This window comes from Hyperolius riggenbachi, chromosome 8 (genome assembly GCF_040937935.1).
Source record: "Hyperolius riggenbachi isolate aHypRig1 chromosome 8, aHypRig1.pri, whole genome shotgun sequence".
Lineage (NCBI taxonomy): Eukaryota > Metazoa > Chordata > Amphibia > Anura > Hyperoliidae > Hyperolius > Hyperolius riggenbachi.
Genome location: NC_090653.1, coordinates 37783671 through 37797716, shown reverse-complemented (window position 1 = coordinate 37797716; position 14046 = coordinate 37783671). Strand labels below are relative to the sequence as shown.

The window sequence follows — 14046 nt, the reverse complement described above, 5'->3', positions numbered from 1 at the left end:
CTCGCTTCCCCTGATGGCACCAGGAGCGTACTGCACAGCCCCAGTATGGTCTGTGCCTGCACATGACGCTCCTGGTACCATCAGCGGGAGTGAGGACACGGCAACGCATGCGCAGTGGTTTTCAGACTTTAAAGTCTGACATTCCAGAAGTGAACCAGAGGCGGGGCCGGAGCATTGGGGAGTGGCTGGTGGGCACAGGATGTCTGTGGGGGACCATTAGAACCCCCGGGTAACTTCAACTCATTTTACCCCGACCCCCTCTAACAGTATCCCTTTAAGTAACTGTCATTTACTGCATTTAAATGTATACTTTTTTTCCTTTGAAACTTTAAAAGCGATTTTCTCAAAAACTATAAGGTCTTTTTGAAAAATTTCTTTTTCCTCTTGTACCCACATATCTCCTTAATATACCCTGCAAATTTGGTGATTCTAGCTTTTAACGGGGCTTAGATATTCAACGCGAAAAAAACTGACTTTAGGCGAAAATTAATGCAAAATATTAATGCGAAATTTCGCCTTTTGAAGCGAAAATAGTACTTATTTTCGCGAAAATTCGGCGAAATCGAAAATGGGATTTTCGATGCGAAAATGGCTTTGGCGAAAATTCGCAAGCAACACTGCTAGGTATATATGAACACAAGAATTACGCTTAATGGAAGGTATGGAGAGCGGATCCCATACAAGTAAGAATTGAGCAAGGATAGGTGGGTTATGAGGTTTTATGAGATGTGTATGCAAATGAGATATGGGAATATAAGAGACTGCTGGGTCACTTCCCAACCAATAGCCCCTGATGAGTCGTATGACGTAACGCGTAGGGCGGAGCCTGGAAGGGAAGTGACCAGCAGCAGGAGGAGACGTCCTCTGGGTGTTTTAATCATACAAAGCGCTTTTTACATTGATGTTTGTGAGTATTACTCTTCAGTTTTATGGAATAAACCGTGGATTTTACACTATTGGGAGTCTTTTTAGTTTATAGATATATGCCTGTCAGGCCTGGTATCCTGCTATCACACTGTGGAAGTGGATTGTAATTCAGAGCATTGAGGCTAACACTGCACACCCAAAGCGTGGACAGCTGTCTGTGAGTGTGGACAGCGGCAAGAAAGGGTGAGCAGGAGATTTATAGGTGCTTTTGATCTGATGTATGGAGATTTTGTGGAAGCTTGATTGCACTATGATATTGTCTCACTGCTTTGTTTGAGATTGGACTTACCATTTCTCAGATACTAGTCATCCTACTAATCCTACTAAAATAATAAATGGGAAAGTTCGGATGTTTGGATGTTTGTTACTCGATCACGCAAAAACGGCTGAACGGATTTGAATGAAATTTGGCACACACATAGTACATTACCTGGAATAAAGTATAGGATACTTTTTATTCTCATAACCAAAAAGAGACAAATACAAATTTCACTGGAAAATGTAAACTGCAGCCATTCTTACACTGTTACACTGGAGGTGTGTTTAGCTTCTAAGGGTAGAATGGTTAATTTGCATATATTCAGCAGTGATGCACTGGGAGACAGCTCAAGCTCACTCCAACCTGAATTATCTCAAATTCTTTCTGTTTTAAGAAAGCAAACTTTTGTTTTTCTTAACATCTTAGTAAGGGGGCTTTTAGGACCATTGTAGTCCCTTACACACTCCAATGAGTTCTGGGTCACTATGAGCTCGCTGGTTAGTCTGTACCTCTCGGTGTTACAAGCCCTACTGCATAGAGCCAAAGTAATCCATGCCATGCACTGATGAGGATCAAACAATCCAAAACAGTCTGTATGCATGTTGGATTATTATGGCTCTGTACAAATTAACAAGCTGACACATCATTGCATTCTAGCAGTTCTGGAGGTGTGTTTAGCTTTTAAGGGTAACAATGGTTAATTTGCATATATTCAACAGTGATGCACTGGGAGACATTTTAAGTTCACTCCAACCTGAATTATTGCAAATTCTTTCTGTTTTAAGAAAGCAAACTTTTGTTTTTCTTACACTGTTAATGGCAGGTTTCTCAAACTTTGTACAGTTGGTTGATTTTCAAGGGGAATATTTCTGCCATTCTTGCACTGTTAATGGCACAAGCCTCAAACCTGCCATTCTTGCACTGTTAATGGCACAAGCCTCAAACCTGGTATAGTTGATCATTGGGTGACTGGGGTTCAATTTCAGAAAGGGGGTGGAGCCACAAATAGCCAATCAGATTTGTTTCATTCCAATGCAAAATATTGTTGCCAAACACCGCAAAGCTCACAAACTTGGTAATTGAGTAATTGATTAATTGTGTGTTAGGGTTAGGAAAGTGGGCACAGCCAACACCAGCCAAATACATAAGCGGGCAACGCAGGGTCATAAGTGGGTGGAGACAAATACAAATTTTACTGGGAAAATGTAAACAGCAGCCATTCTTACACTGTTAATGGTAGGGTTCTCAAACTTTGCACAGTTGTTTACTGGGTGACTGGGATTAATATTCAGAAAAGTGGGTGGAGCCTACGAAAAACAATCAAAAATTACCTATTGATTTTTCAGGGGAATATTTCATTGCTGCCATTCTTGCACTGTTAATGGCACAAGCCTCAAACCTGGTACAGTTGATCATTGTGTGACTGGGGTTTAAATTTATATAAGGGGGTGGAGCCCCAAACAGCCAATCTGATTGGTTTCATTTTAATGCAGGCTATTGATGCCAAAGACCGCAAAGCTCACAAACTTGGTCATTAAGTAATTGTGTGTTAGGGTTAGGAAAAGTGGGCGCAGCCAACACCAGCCAAATACATAATCGGGCAATGCCGGGACATCAGTAGGCGGAGACAAATACAAATTTCACTGAGAAAATGTAAACTGCAGCAATTCTTACACTATTAATGGTAGGGTTCTTAAACTTTGCACAGCTGGTCACTGGGTGACTGAGATGAATATTCAGAAAAGTGGGTGGAGCCTACAAAAGCCAATCAAAATCCACCTATTAATCTTTAAAGGGAAGGTTCAGGGACTGTCTAAAAAAAATAAAAATCCGCATCCACTTACCTGGGGCTTCCTCCAGCCCGTGGCAGGCAGGAGGTGCCCTCGGCGCCGCTCCACAGGCTGCCGGTGGTCTCCGGTGGCCGACCCGACCTGGCCAGGTCGGGCTCCTTCCGCGTTACAAAATGCGCCTCACGGCGGTGTGCTGACGTCATTGGGCGTCCTCCGGGCTTTACTGCGCAGGCTCAGTAGTTCCGATGACGTCAGCGCGCCGCCGTGAGGCGCATTTTGGAACGTGGAAGAAGCCCGACCTGGCCGCCGGCCAGGTCGGGTCGGCCACCGGCAGTCTGCGGAGCAGCGCCGAGGGCACCTCCTGCCTGCCACGGGCTGGAGGAATCCCCAGGTAAGTGGATGCGGATTTTTATTTTTTTTAGACAGTCCCTGAACCTTCCCTTTAAGGGGAATATTTAATTGATGCCATTCTTGCACTATTAATGGCACAAGCCTCTTGCACTGTTAATCACCTGTACCTGGTACAGTTGGCCATTGGGTGATTGGGGTTCAAATTCAGAAAAGGGGTGGAGCCACAGCCAATCAGATTTATTTTATTTCAATGCAAATTATTGATGCCAAAGACCGCAAAGCTCACAAACTTGGTCAATAAGTAATTTTGTGTTAGGGTTAGAAAAAGTGGGTGGAGCCAACACCAGCCAAATACATACCTGGGCAATGCGGAGACCAACACAAATTTCACTGGGAAAATGTAAACTGCAGCCATTCTTACACTATTAATTGTAGGGTTCTAAAACTTTGCACAGTTGGTCACTGGGTGACTGGGATTAATATTCAGAAAAGTGGGTGGAGCCTACAAAAACCCATCACAATTCACCTATTGATTTTCAAGGCAAATATTTAATTGCTGCCATTTTTGCACTGTTAATGGCACAAGCCTCAAACCTGGTACAGTTGATCATTGCGTGACTGGGGTTAAATATTTAGAAAAGGGGTGGGGCCACAAACAGCGAATCAGATGTGTTTCATTTCAATGAAAATTATTCATGCCAAAGACCACAAATCTCACAAACTTGGTCATTGGGCTCTATTCATAAAACCTTACCGCAAGTTTTCCGCTCAAAACAGCGGATTTTCCCGTCCATTTAGCAAAGTGGGCATTCATAAAAGCTGTTCCCGCATGAAAATCTACAATCCCCCAGCAGAGCGAGAAATTTCCGCCTTCTCCAGTGTTTTTCTAGATTTATCTAGAAAAAAGTAACAAAATGGCCATTCATAAAGTTTAGAGGAAGTAGAGATGAGCCGAAATTTTCGAAATTTCGAACTGCTTTTATTACGAATGCGAAATTTAACATTACGACCCAAATTCGTAATTTCGTAATTAATTTTCAAATCGTAATTTACAATTTCGTAATCGAAATTTCACTCCCGTAATGACGAATTTCGTGTCTCCAACCGAAATTTTACTTTTTCAGGTTTGTAAGGGTTTCTGGCTGGTAACAGCAAGGTTACAGGTTCGATTCCATCCAGGCATGTCTTTTCCTTTTGAGTTCAACAGTTGTCCAAACACCGAGCACAAAGTTTTGCATGCGTAAAGTTTTACGCACGCAAAATACCCCATGGGGTTCAATGGCGCAGCGCGCGCACGCAAAAGGAAAAGACATGCCTGGATGGAATCAAACCTGTAACCTTGCTGTTACCAGCCAGACACACTAACCAATTGCACCACAGCCAGGCTAGCTGTGACCTAACTCTACATGGCTATCTGGGGCTCTGTTGGCTCTGTTTGGACAACTGTTGAACGCAAAAGGAAAAGACATGCCTGGATGGAATCGAACCTGTAACCTTGCTGTTACCAGCCAGACACACTAACCAATTGCACCACAGCCAGGCTAGCTGTGACCTAACTCTACATGGCTATCTGGGGCTCTGTTGGCTCTGTTTGGACAACTGTTGAACGCAAAAGGAAAAGACATGCCTGGATGGAATTGAACCTGTAACCTTGCTGTTACCAGCCAGACACACTAACCAATTGCACCACAGCCAGCCTAGCATTTAGCACTGTGAAACCATCCTCTGCTAGGCATGATTTCATTTTTGCACCTCACTCTATCGCATGGTCCAATCACAAAGCCCTGCACCCAGCATGTGTCTCATATGACTGTCTACAAGTAAGATTTAGGTTAGCAGTCTATTTAGTGTGTGTTTGGTGGTATGGTGGTGAGCATAGCTGTCTTCCATGTGGTTGGCCTGGGTTTGATCCCTGGACATGTCATGAATGTGAGTATGGTTTTGAAATACTACAAATCTCTGGAGAGAGAGAGAGAGAGGAGGAGGAGGAGGAGGAGGAGTTGGTTGGTTATTCATTTTAGGCATCTAGAGGGATAGAAACCTTTGCAAACTTTAAAATACTAAATTTCGTAATCGTAATTACGAAAATTTGCGTAATTTGCGAAAATTACGAAATTTCGATTACTGCTAAAATCGTAATTGTAGTAATTTCGCGACATTTCGGAAATTCGTAATTAGGTCATTACGCTCATCCCTAAGAGGAAGCGGTATGTGGACGGGAAATACCGCTTCCTCTGATTTTGCGGATTACATACAAGTGGGACAGACCTCCCAGAGAGAGCAGTGCACAGAGGGACTCTGCCGGCGTAAGTGTTTCCGCATGCCTTCCGACAGCTTACCGCCAGCTTTCAGCGGGAGATCTCCGCTCTTGCATCGCAGCTGGCAAGATTTTTTTGAATGACCACCCAGAAGTGTAAAATACCGCTGCGGTATTTTCCCTCCAGGAGTTTTTTCGGCACAACTTTTTTATGAATAGAGCCCATTGACTATTGACAATTGTGTGTTAGGGTTAGAAAAAGTGGCCACAGCCAACAGCAGCCAAATACTGTACATACCCGGGAAACATTAGGACATCAGTGGGTGGAGAAAAATACAAATTTCACTGCTAGAATGTAAACTGAAATTTGGCACACACATAGTACATTACCTGGAATAAAGTATAGGATACTTTTTATTCCCATAACCAAAAAGGGGGTGGAGACAAATACAAATTTCACTGGAAAATGTAAACTGCAGCCATTCTTACACTGTTACACTGGAGGTGTGTTTAGCTTCTAAGGGTAGAATGGTTAATTTACATATATTCAGCAGTGATGCACTGGGAGACATCTCAAGCTCACTCCAACCTGAATTATCGCAAATTCTTTCTGTTTTAAGAAAGCAAACTTTTGTTTTTCTTAACATCTTAGTAAGGGGGCTTTTAGGACCATTGTAGTCCCTTACACACTCCAATGAGTTCTGGGTCACCATGAGCTCGCTGGTTAGTCTGTGCCTCTCGGTGTTACAAGCCCTACTGCATAGAGCCAAATTAATCCATGCCATGCACTGATGAGGATCAAACAATCCAAAACAGTCTGTATGCATGTTGGATTATTATGGCTCTGTACAAATTAACAAACTGACACATCATTTCATTCCAGCAGTTCTGGAGGTGTATTTAGCTTTTAAGGGTAACAATGGTTAATTTGCATATATTCAACAGTGATGCACTGGGAGACATTTTAAGCACACTCCAACCTGAATTATCGCAAATTATTTCTGTTTTAAGAAAGCAAACTTTTGTTTTTCTAACTCTGTCAATGGCAGGTTTCTTAAACTTTGCACAGTTGGTCACTGGGTGACTGGGATTAATATTCAGAAAAGTGGGTGGAGCCTACAAAAGCTAATCAAAATTCACCTATTGATTTTTAAAGGAGTGGAGCCACAGCCAATTAGATTTATTTCATTTCCATGCCAATTATTGATGCCAAAGACCGCAAAGCTCACAAACTAGGGCATCCTTGAATAATTGTGTGTTAGGATTAGAAAAAGTGGGCAGAGGTAACACTAGCCAATTACATACCCGGGCAACGCCGGGCGACCAGCTAGTATAATAAATGGGAAAGTTTGGATGTTTGGATGTTTGTTTGGATGTTTGTTTGGATGTTTGTTTGGATGTTTGGATGTTTGGATGTTTGTTACTCGATCACGCAAAAATGGCTGAACGGATTTGAATGAAATTTGGCACACACATAGTACATTACCTAGAATAAAGTATAGGATACTTTTTATTCCCATCACCAAAAAGGGGGCGGAGACAAATACAAATTTTACTGGGAAAATGTAAACTGCAGCCATTCTTACACTGTTAATGGCAGGGTTCTCAAACTTTGCACAGTTGGTTACTGGGTGACTGGGATTAATATTCAGAAAGGTGGGTGGAGTCTATAAAAGCCAATCAAAATTCACCTATTGATTTTCAAGGGGAATATTTACATTGCTGCCATTCTTGCACTGTTAATGGCACAAGCCTCAAACCTGGTACAGTGGATCATTGGGTGACTAGGGTTCAATTTCAAAAAGGGGGTGGAGCCACAAGCAGCCAATTAGATTTGTTTCATTCCAATGCAAATTATTGATGCCAAACACCGCAAAGGTCACAAACTTGGTAATTGAGTAATTGATTAATTGTGCGTTAGGGTTAGAAAAGTGGGCACAGCCAACACCAGCCAAATACATAAGCGGGCAATGCCGGGTCATAAGTGGGCGGAGACAAATACAAATTTTACTGGGTAAATGTAAACAGCAGCCATTCTTACACTCTTAATAGTAAGGTTCTCAAACTTTGCACAGTTGGTTACTGGGTGACTGGGGTTAATATTTAGCAAAGTGGGTGGAGCCTACAAAAGGCAATCAAAAATGACCTATTGATTTTTCAGGGGAATACTTCATTGCTGCCATTCTTGCACTATTAATGGCACTAGCCTCAAACCTGGTACAGTTGATCATTGGGTGACTGGGGTTTAAATTTATAAAAGGGGGTGGAGCCAATATGATTTGTTTCATTTTAATGCAGATTATTGATGCCAAAGACCGCAAAGCTCACAAACTCATTGAGTAATTGATTTATTGTGTGTTAGGGTTAGAAAAAAAAGTGGGCACAGCCAAAACCAGCCAAATACATAAGCGGGCAATGCTGGGTCATCAGTAGGCGGAGAGAAATGCAAATTTCACTAAGAAAATGTAAAGTGCAGCAACTCTTACACTTTTAATGGTAGGGTTCTCAAACTTTGCACAGTTGGTCACTGGGTGACTGGGATTAATATTCAGAGAAGTGGGTGGAGCCTACAAAAGCCAATCAAAATTCACCTATTGATTTTCAAGGGGAACATATAATTGCTACCATTCTTGCACTGTTAATGGCACAAGCCTTAAACCTGGTACAGTTGGTCATTGGGTGACTGGGGTTCAAATTCAGACAAAGAGGTGGAGCCACAAACAGCCAATCAGATTTGTTTGATCTCAATGCAAATTATTGATGCCAAAGACTGCAAAGCTCACAAACTTGGTTATTGAGTAATTGTGTGTTAGGGTTAGAAAAAATAGACGGAGCCAACACCAGCCAATTAGCGAAATACATACCTGAACAATGTCAGGAAATCAGTGGGTGGAGAAAAATACAAATTTCATTGGGAAAATGAAATCTGCAGCCATTCTTACACTGTTAATGGCAAGGTTCTCAAACTTTGCACAGTTGGTTACTGGGTGACTGGGATTAATATTCAGAAAGGTGGGTGGAGCCTACAAAAGCTAATTAAAATCTACCTATCGATTTTTAAGGGAAATATTTAATTGCTGCCTTTCTTGCACTATTAATGGCACAAGCCTCTTGCACTGTTAATCACCTGTACCTGGTAGAGTCGGCCATTGGGTGATTTGGGTTCAAATCCAGAAAAGGGGTGGAGCCACAGCCAATCAGATTTATTTTATTTTAATGCAAATTATTGATGCCAAAGGCTGCAAAGCTCACAAACTTGGTCATTAAGTAATTAAGTAATTGTGTGTTAGGGTTAGGAAAATGGGGCGGGGCCAACACCAACCAAATACATACCCGGGCAACGCCGGGCGTCCAGCTAGTCATAAATAATTACAGTAATAGCTGTGCTTAGTCCACAAAAATGAAATAAACCAATCAAAATTAGTTACTTGTGCAGCTTCAATAAAGCAGTCCTCGTATTTTTAAGGTCAGATATACATATCTGATTGTGACTGTATATATGATGTGTACACAGGAATATCTTATATATGTTACGTCCAGAACCCGAAGTTTGGCCACTTGAAGTTCTGGCTGGCCACTTCGGGTTCTGGCCGGCCAATGTGCGAACTGGCCGCTGCGTTGCGGCCAATGTGAGAAATGGAATGATTCACGTCACATTAATGTATCTTCTGGCCCCAGCGCAGCGCCAAATGTATCGCAAATCAGTTAATTTAATGAAATGTAACAGATGAGGCCGCCGGCTTTTTCTCTGCCTTTCTCTCCTCCCCCCGCCTCTCTCTCTCTCCTATGGGCAGCCGGCGGGGACATGCGTGTCCCCCCAGAGTCGTTCGCTGTGGCAGGGTAATCCTGCTGTTTTTGCAGAGCGGGTGCTGGCAGAAGCAATGTCTGCAGCCTCCCTGCTCTGCTTTCCTGCCGCCACGAACGACTCTGGAGGGGACACGCGTGCTGCCCATAATAAGAGAAGGAGAGAGAGGCGGGGGAGGGGGGGGAGGGGGAGAGAGAGGCAGAGCAAAGGCTGGCGGCTTCATCTGTTACATTGCCGCCGGCTTAATTTCATTAAATGAACTAAGTTGCGATACATTTGGCCGCTGCGCTGGGGCCAGAAGATACATTAATGTTACAGGAATCATTCCATTTCTCACATTGGCCACAGCGCAGCGGCCACTTCGCACATTGGCCGGTCAGAACCCGAAGTGGCCGGCCAGAACTAGAAGTGGCCAAACTTCGGGTTCTGGACGTAACATATATACTAAATAACGTCTATGCTGTAAGTATAAAGCCTGATGTGTAGCCGTGCCACTAATAGAGATGGTCAATGAGATGGAAATAATTGTGCGTTGATTCTGATTTATGCAAATGTATGCACTCCCTTTGCTCATGAAATCAAATAATTTGATATGTTGTTAAAATTTGGTTTGGTGACTACGAATTAAATGGTACCTGGGAAGGATGAAAAGAAAAGTTTTATACGTACCTGGGGCTTCTTCCAGCCCCCTTCAGGCTAATCAGTCCCTCGCTGTCCACCTCCACCACCTGGATCTTCTGCTATGAGTCCTGGTAATTCAGCCAGTCAGTGCAGTCTGGCCGCTTGCCGCTCCCACAGCCAGGAACATTCTGCACCTGCGCAATAGTGCTGCGCAGGTGTAGTACGCTCCCGGCGGCGGAGAGTGTGCATGCGCACTACGCCCGACAGGCTCAAGTACCTGGACTCATAGCAGAAGATCCAGGTGGCGGAGGAGAACAGCGAGGGACTGATTAGCCTGAAGGGGATTGGAGGAAGCCCCAGGTATGTATAAAACTTTAATTTCATCTGTCTCAGGTTTACACAGTAGTACTATACTCTACATATGCACTCTCCACAGAGCTGCAGGGAATCCACTGAGAATGTTGTGCACATTGAACACAGAGGTGTTGTCTATCACCCATAAACCTGGTTCAGATTGTACATGAAGAATGTGTAATAGAGGAAGAATCTCCTCATTCCCCTGCAGAGTACCTGCCCATCATTCTTACATGCACCCACACTTACATTGCCTAGGGCCTGATAGATGTTCTTTGTTCCGGCCTGTACCTTTTACAAGTACTCTTACCAAGGACTAGTTTTAGTCTATGACTAAAGGGAATACATATGGCAGTCTCCATATCCTTCTCAATTCAGTTGTCTTTTAAAATTCCTAAACGTTGGAAGTTAACAGACAAATTTCATGTTGTAATGAATAGCGGAGATGCCGCCGCGCGGTCTGGCGGCGGGGCGGCTGTCTCCACGTTCAGACCGGCGGTTTCTGCACAGCAGCATGTGTCTGGTTTGCCTGGGCCTTCTAGTGCACACAGATGGAGAGCTACGCGTACACGTGCCAGAAGACAGGACCTTTATGCCAGCAGGAGAGGTATCAGCTGATCAGGACGATCAGCTGATCCCAGCGGAACTCCTGATTGGCTGAGTGGCTGGGGGCAGCGCTGCGGAGCGCGGTAGTATATATAGATCTTGCTTGTCAGTTGCTGGTTGTCTGCCATTGCGAATACTTACGTGTGAGCACTAAGACCTCAGTCAGATCCTACAGTGTGTTAGAACCAGTTGGAACTGGGAATTCACACTTAGCCAGATTCCGCTCTTGTCATTTACTTTGTTATTACTGTGTTATACTTTAGACCAGTTCCAGGGTGTTGAGACCAAGGACCTCACACCCAAGCATAGGATTACTGTGTCATTACTGTGTTATACTTTAGACCAGTTCCAGGGTGTTGAGACCAAGGACCTCACACCCAAGCTTAGGATACTGTGTTATTCTATAGACTAGTTCCCGGGTGTCGAGACCAAGGACCTCACACCTCAGACTAGGATTGTGCTTGATATCTGTTATGACCTTTGGCTCTGTTGACCTCTCTCTTGCTTTCTGATTCGGTATCTCTGCCTATCTGTCTACCAGTTGCCAACCTTGCCTGTACCCGGTTACCGAATCAGCCTTCAATCTCTGTACCTTATCTGCTCGTGTGTTGCCGACCTGGCCTGTCTGACCCCCTGACTGTCACTCATCCCTCGAGTGATCAGTCTGTCTGTACTACTCGTGACACTAATCCACCAGGTGTCAGTTAGCTGCAAGGACCTCCTGCTCCTCAGAGAGTCCTTCCTGCAGTTCAGCCAGTGGCCTCTACTCCATAGGAGTCCACTGGCTGCAGTACAGTCTGATTCCCAATCCATCTGGGAATCCTTGGCTGCAGTACAGTCTGATTTCCAGCCCATCAGGTAATCACTGACTGCAAGATTATCTCCTCCTCTCAAGGAGATAGTCCCTGCACAGCCAGAGGCCGCCTGCCCCTCAGGCGGTCACTGGCTGCAGTAATATCTGTGTCTCTCGCTCCACGGGAGATAGCCTTACATTTGCACCAAGCACTTACACTTCTTTAGGTGTCCAGAGGTTAGTCATACTTGTATTATTGGTGATTCTGCAGATCATCCATAATCAGGTATACATCTGTATTGTTGATGATTCTGCAGATCATCAATGATCAGATACTCTCTGTGTGCTGACACCAATCGTTACACATGTTACATACTTTCAATCAACAAGATTGTAATATGCAAATTAGAGGAGTCGGAGTTGAGGAGTCAGTGGAATCCTAAACTGAGGAGTCGGAGTCGGTGGATTTTTGTACCGACTCCACAGCCCTGCTTTATTTCCTATCCTTTAACTTTATTCCCATCCTTTAAATTGATATATTTCAAATTTTCAGAGGTTACTATGAAGGAAAATGAACAAGGATAGAAAGAACCAGTGTTGTTTGAGTTATAAAACAACACATTGTTCTTATGAAATCTTTATGGTGTTCATGACTAGAGGTGTGACGGGGCGGGATCAGGAGTGTGGCAGGGGTGTGGCTTAAGTGTCCCTCTTTCTCATCTCAAAAAGTTGGGAGGTATGGTAGCATGCGTAATCAGGCACGGTCAGACGAGCGGACGCTCAGCGCACACTATGCTGCTGTATTGCAGCATAGTGAACGCTAGTAACTTAATGTCCTCTCCACACCTCCTACCTTGAGCACCTTCGAGTCCAGTCACATTAAAGGATGTGATCCCTGCACTCTGATTGGCCCACTAGGCTGCTTGTCACTTGTCACTCGACAGACAGCCTATTGGGCCAATCAGAGTGCGGGGATCACATCCTTTAATGGGATTAGTCACAGATAAGAGGGAATTAGACAGGCTAAACTCTCTAAATACATAAAGTATTGCGCAGGGCACTTACGGTAACCAGAGCAATGACGTGCCAGGGGCGTGCATGCGCAAATTCAGCCGAAATGTCTGGATTAACGTAGCCGCCAGCAGGACTGCTGAAGGCACTCAGAGGATACCGGCAGACCTTGCGGGCTGGGAAGATGGGGGGGGGGGGGGGGGGGCTGCTGGATGAAGCCCCAGGTAAGGCCAGATTTTAATTTTATGCCACTGCTCAGGATCCCTTTAAGAAAACTTGTTTCTTTGTGAAATATAACAGAATTCTGGCAAATATTTTGTAGCCTATTCTAATATTTCAAGATTTGTGCATATTTCTGATTTACACACAGATTCCCTGTAAGAGGTAATGCACATTTACTGACATCACATACCTGCTAGAGATGTTATGGAGGTACTGTGAGGATTCTGCTCTGCTGGACAGAATATTCAGTGAAAGGACATCTTTATCAAGATAACGTCGCTGGAACTCATGATCATATGTAATGCACCCAATGTCCGCTAACTTCACATGCAGCTCTTTATAGTCATGGCAACATACACTTTCTTCTTCAGTCTTCATAATCTCACAGTTTCTACAGCTGCACCAGTGTACGTTCCCCACACGTCTCTCGGGGTCAGAAGTGTGTGCGCGTCTACGGTGTGAGGAACTCTGATGATGAGATGCAGAGGTGGCAGTGCGGGATTCAGACCTGATCCCTTCATCTAACAGACTGTAATCCAGATCCTGCTTAAGAATGAATAAAAATATCAGTTTGGATGCTTACAGGTTTCTTGACTGACCAAAGCACTTATTTTTATTATTATTATTATTATTATTATTATTACAGGTAGTCCCCGACATACAAACGCCCGACTTACAAACGACCCCCCGATAGGAATGGCATGGATTCTGTGGGAACAATGTAAAAAAAAATCAAATTGGACTTGTAGTTTTTGAGAAAATCAATTTTAAAGAATTCAAAGAAAAAATGGCTTTTAAACTTATACGCCCTGTACTGTACCAGGTACAGGAGGCAGAGGTGACACAAAGTGGGACACTGGAGGCACAGGGGGGCACAAAAGAGGTACAGGGGACAGAGATGGTACAGTGTTCCGACTTAGTCATTAGCTGAAAATGGATAAAATAAGTGGTACTTACCGGGGGCTTCCTCCAGCCCCAAGCTCCCAGGATGTCCCTCGCCGCAGCTCTCCCTTCAGCCGTTCGCCGCAGGTCCGTCCCGGTCTCCGGCGA

At 44.1% G+C, this 14046-nt stretch overlaps 1 protein-coding gene across 4 annotated transcripts in view; it reads right to left on the bottom strand.

Moving 5' to 3' along the window:
* LOC137528086 (uncharacterized) overlaps nt 1-14046 on the bottom strand; it is a 131685-nt gene that overhangs the window by 13901 nt on the left and 103738 nt on the right. For 2 of the 4 annotated variants that reach the window (XM_068249346.1, XM_068249348.1), the window contains exon 7: nt 13187-13542. In XM_068249346.1, coding sequence (XP_068105447.1) covers nt 13187-13542 — 356 coding nt within the window. The remainder of the gene's footprint in view (nt 1-13186; nt 13543-14046) is intronic. The other 2 variants (XM_068249347.1, XM_068249349.1) reach the window with 1 other exon arrangement.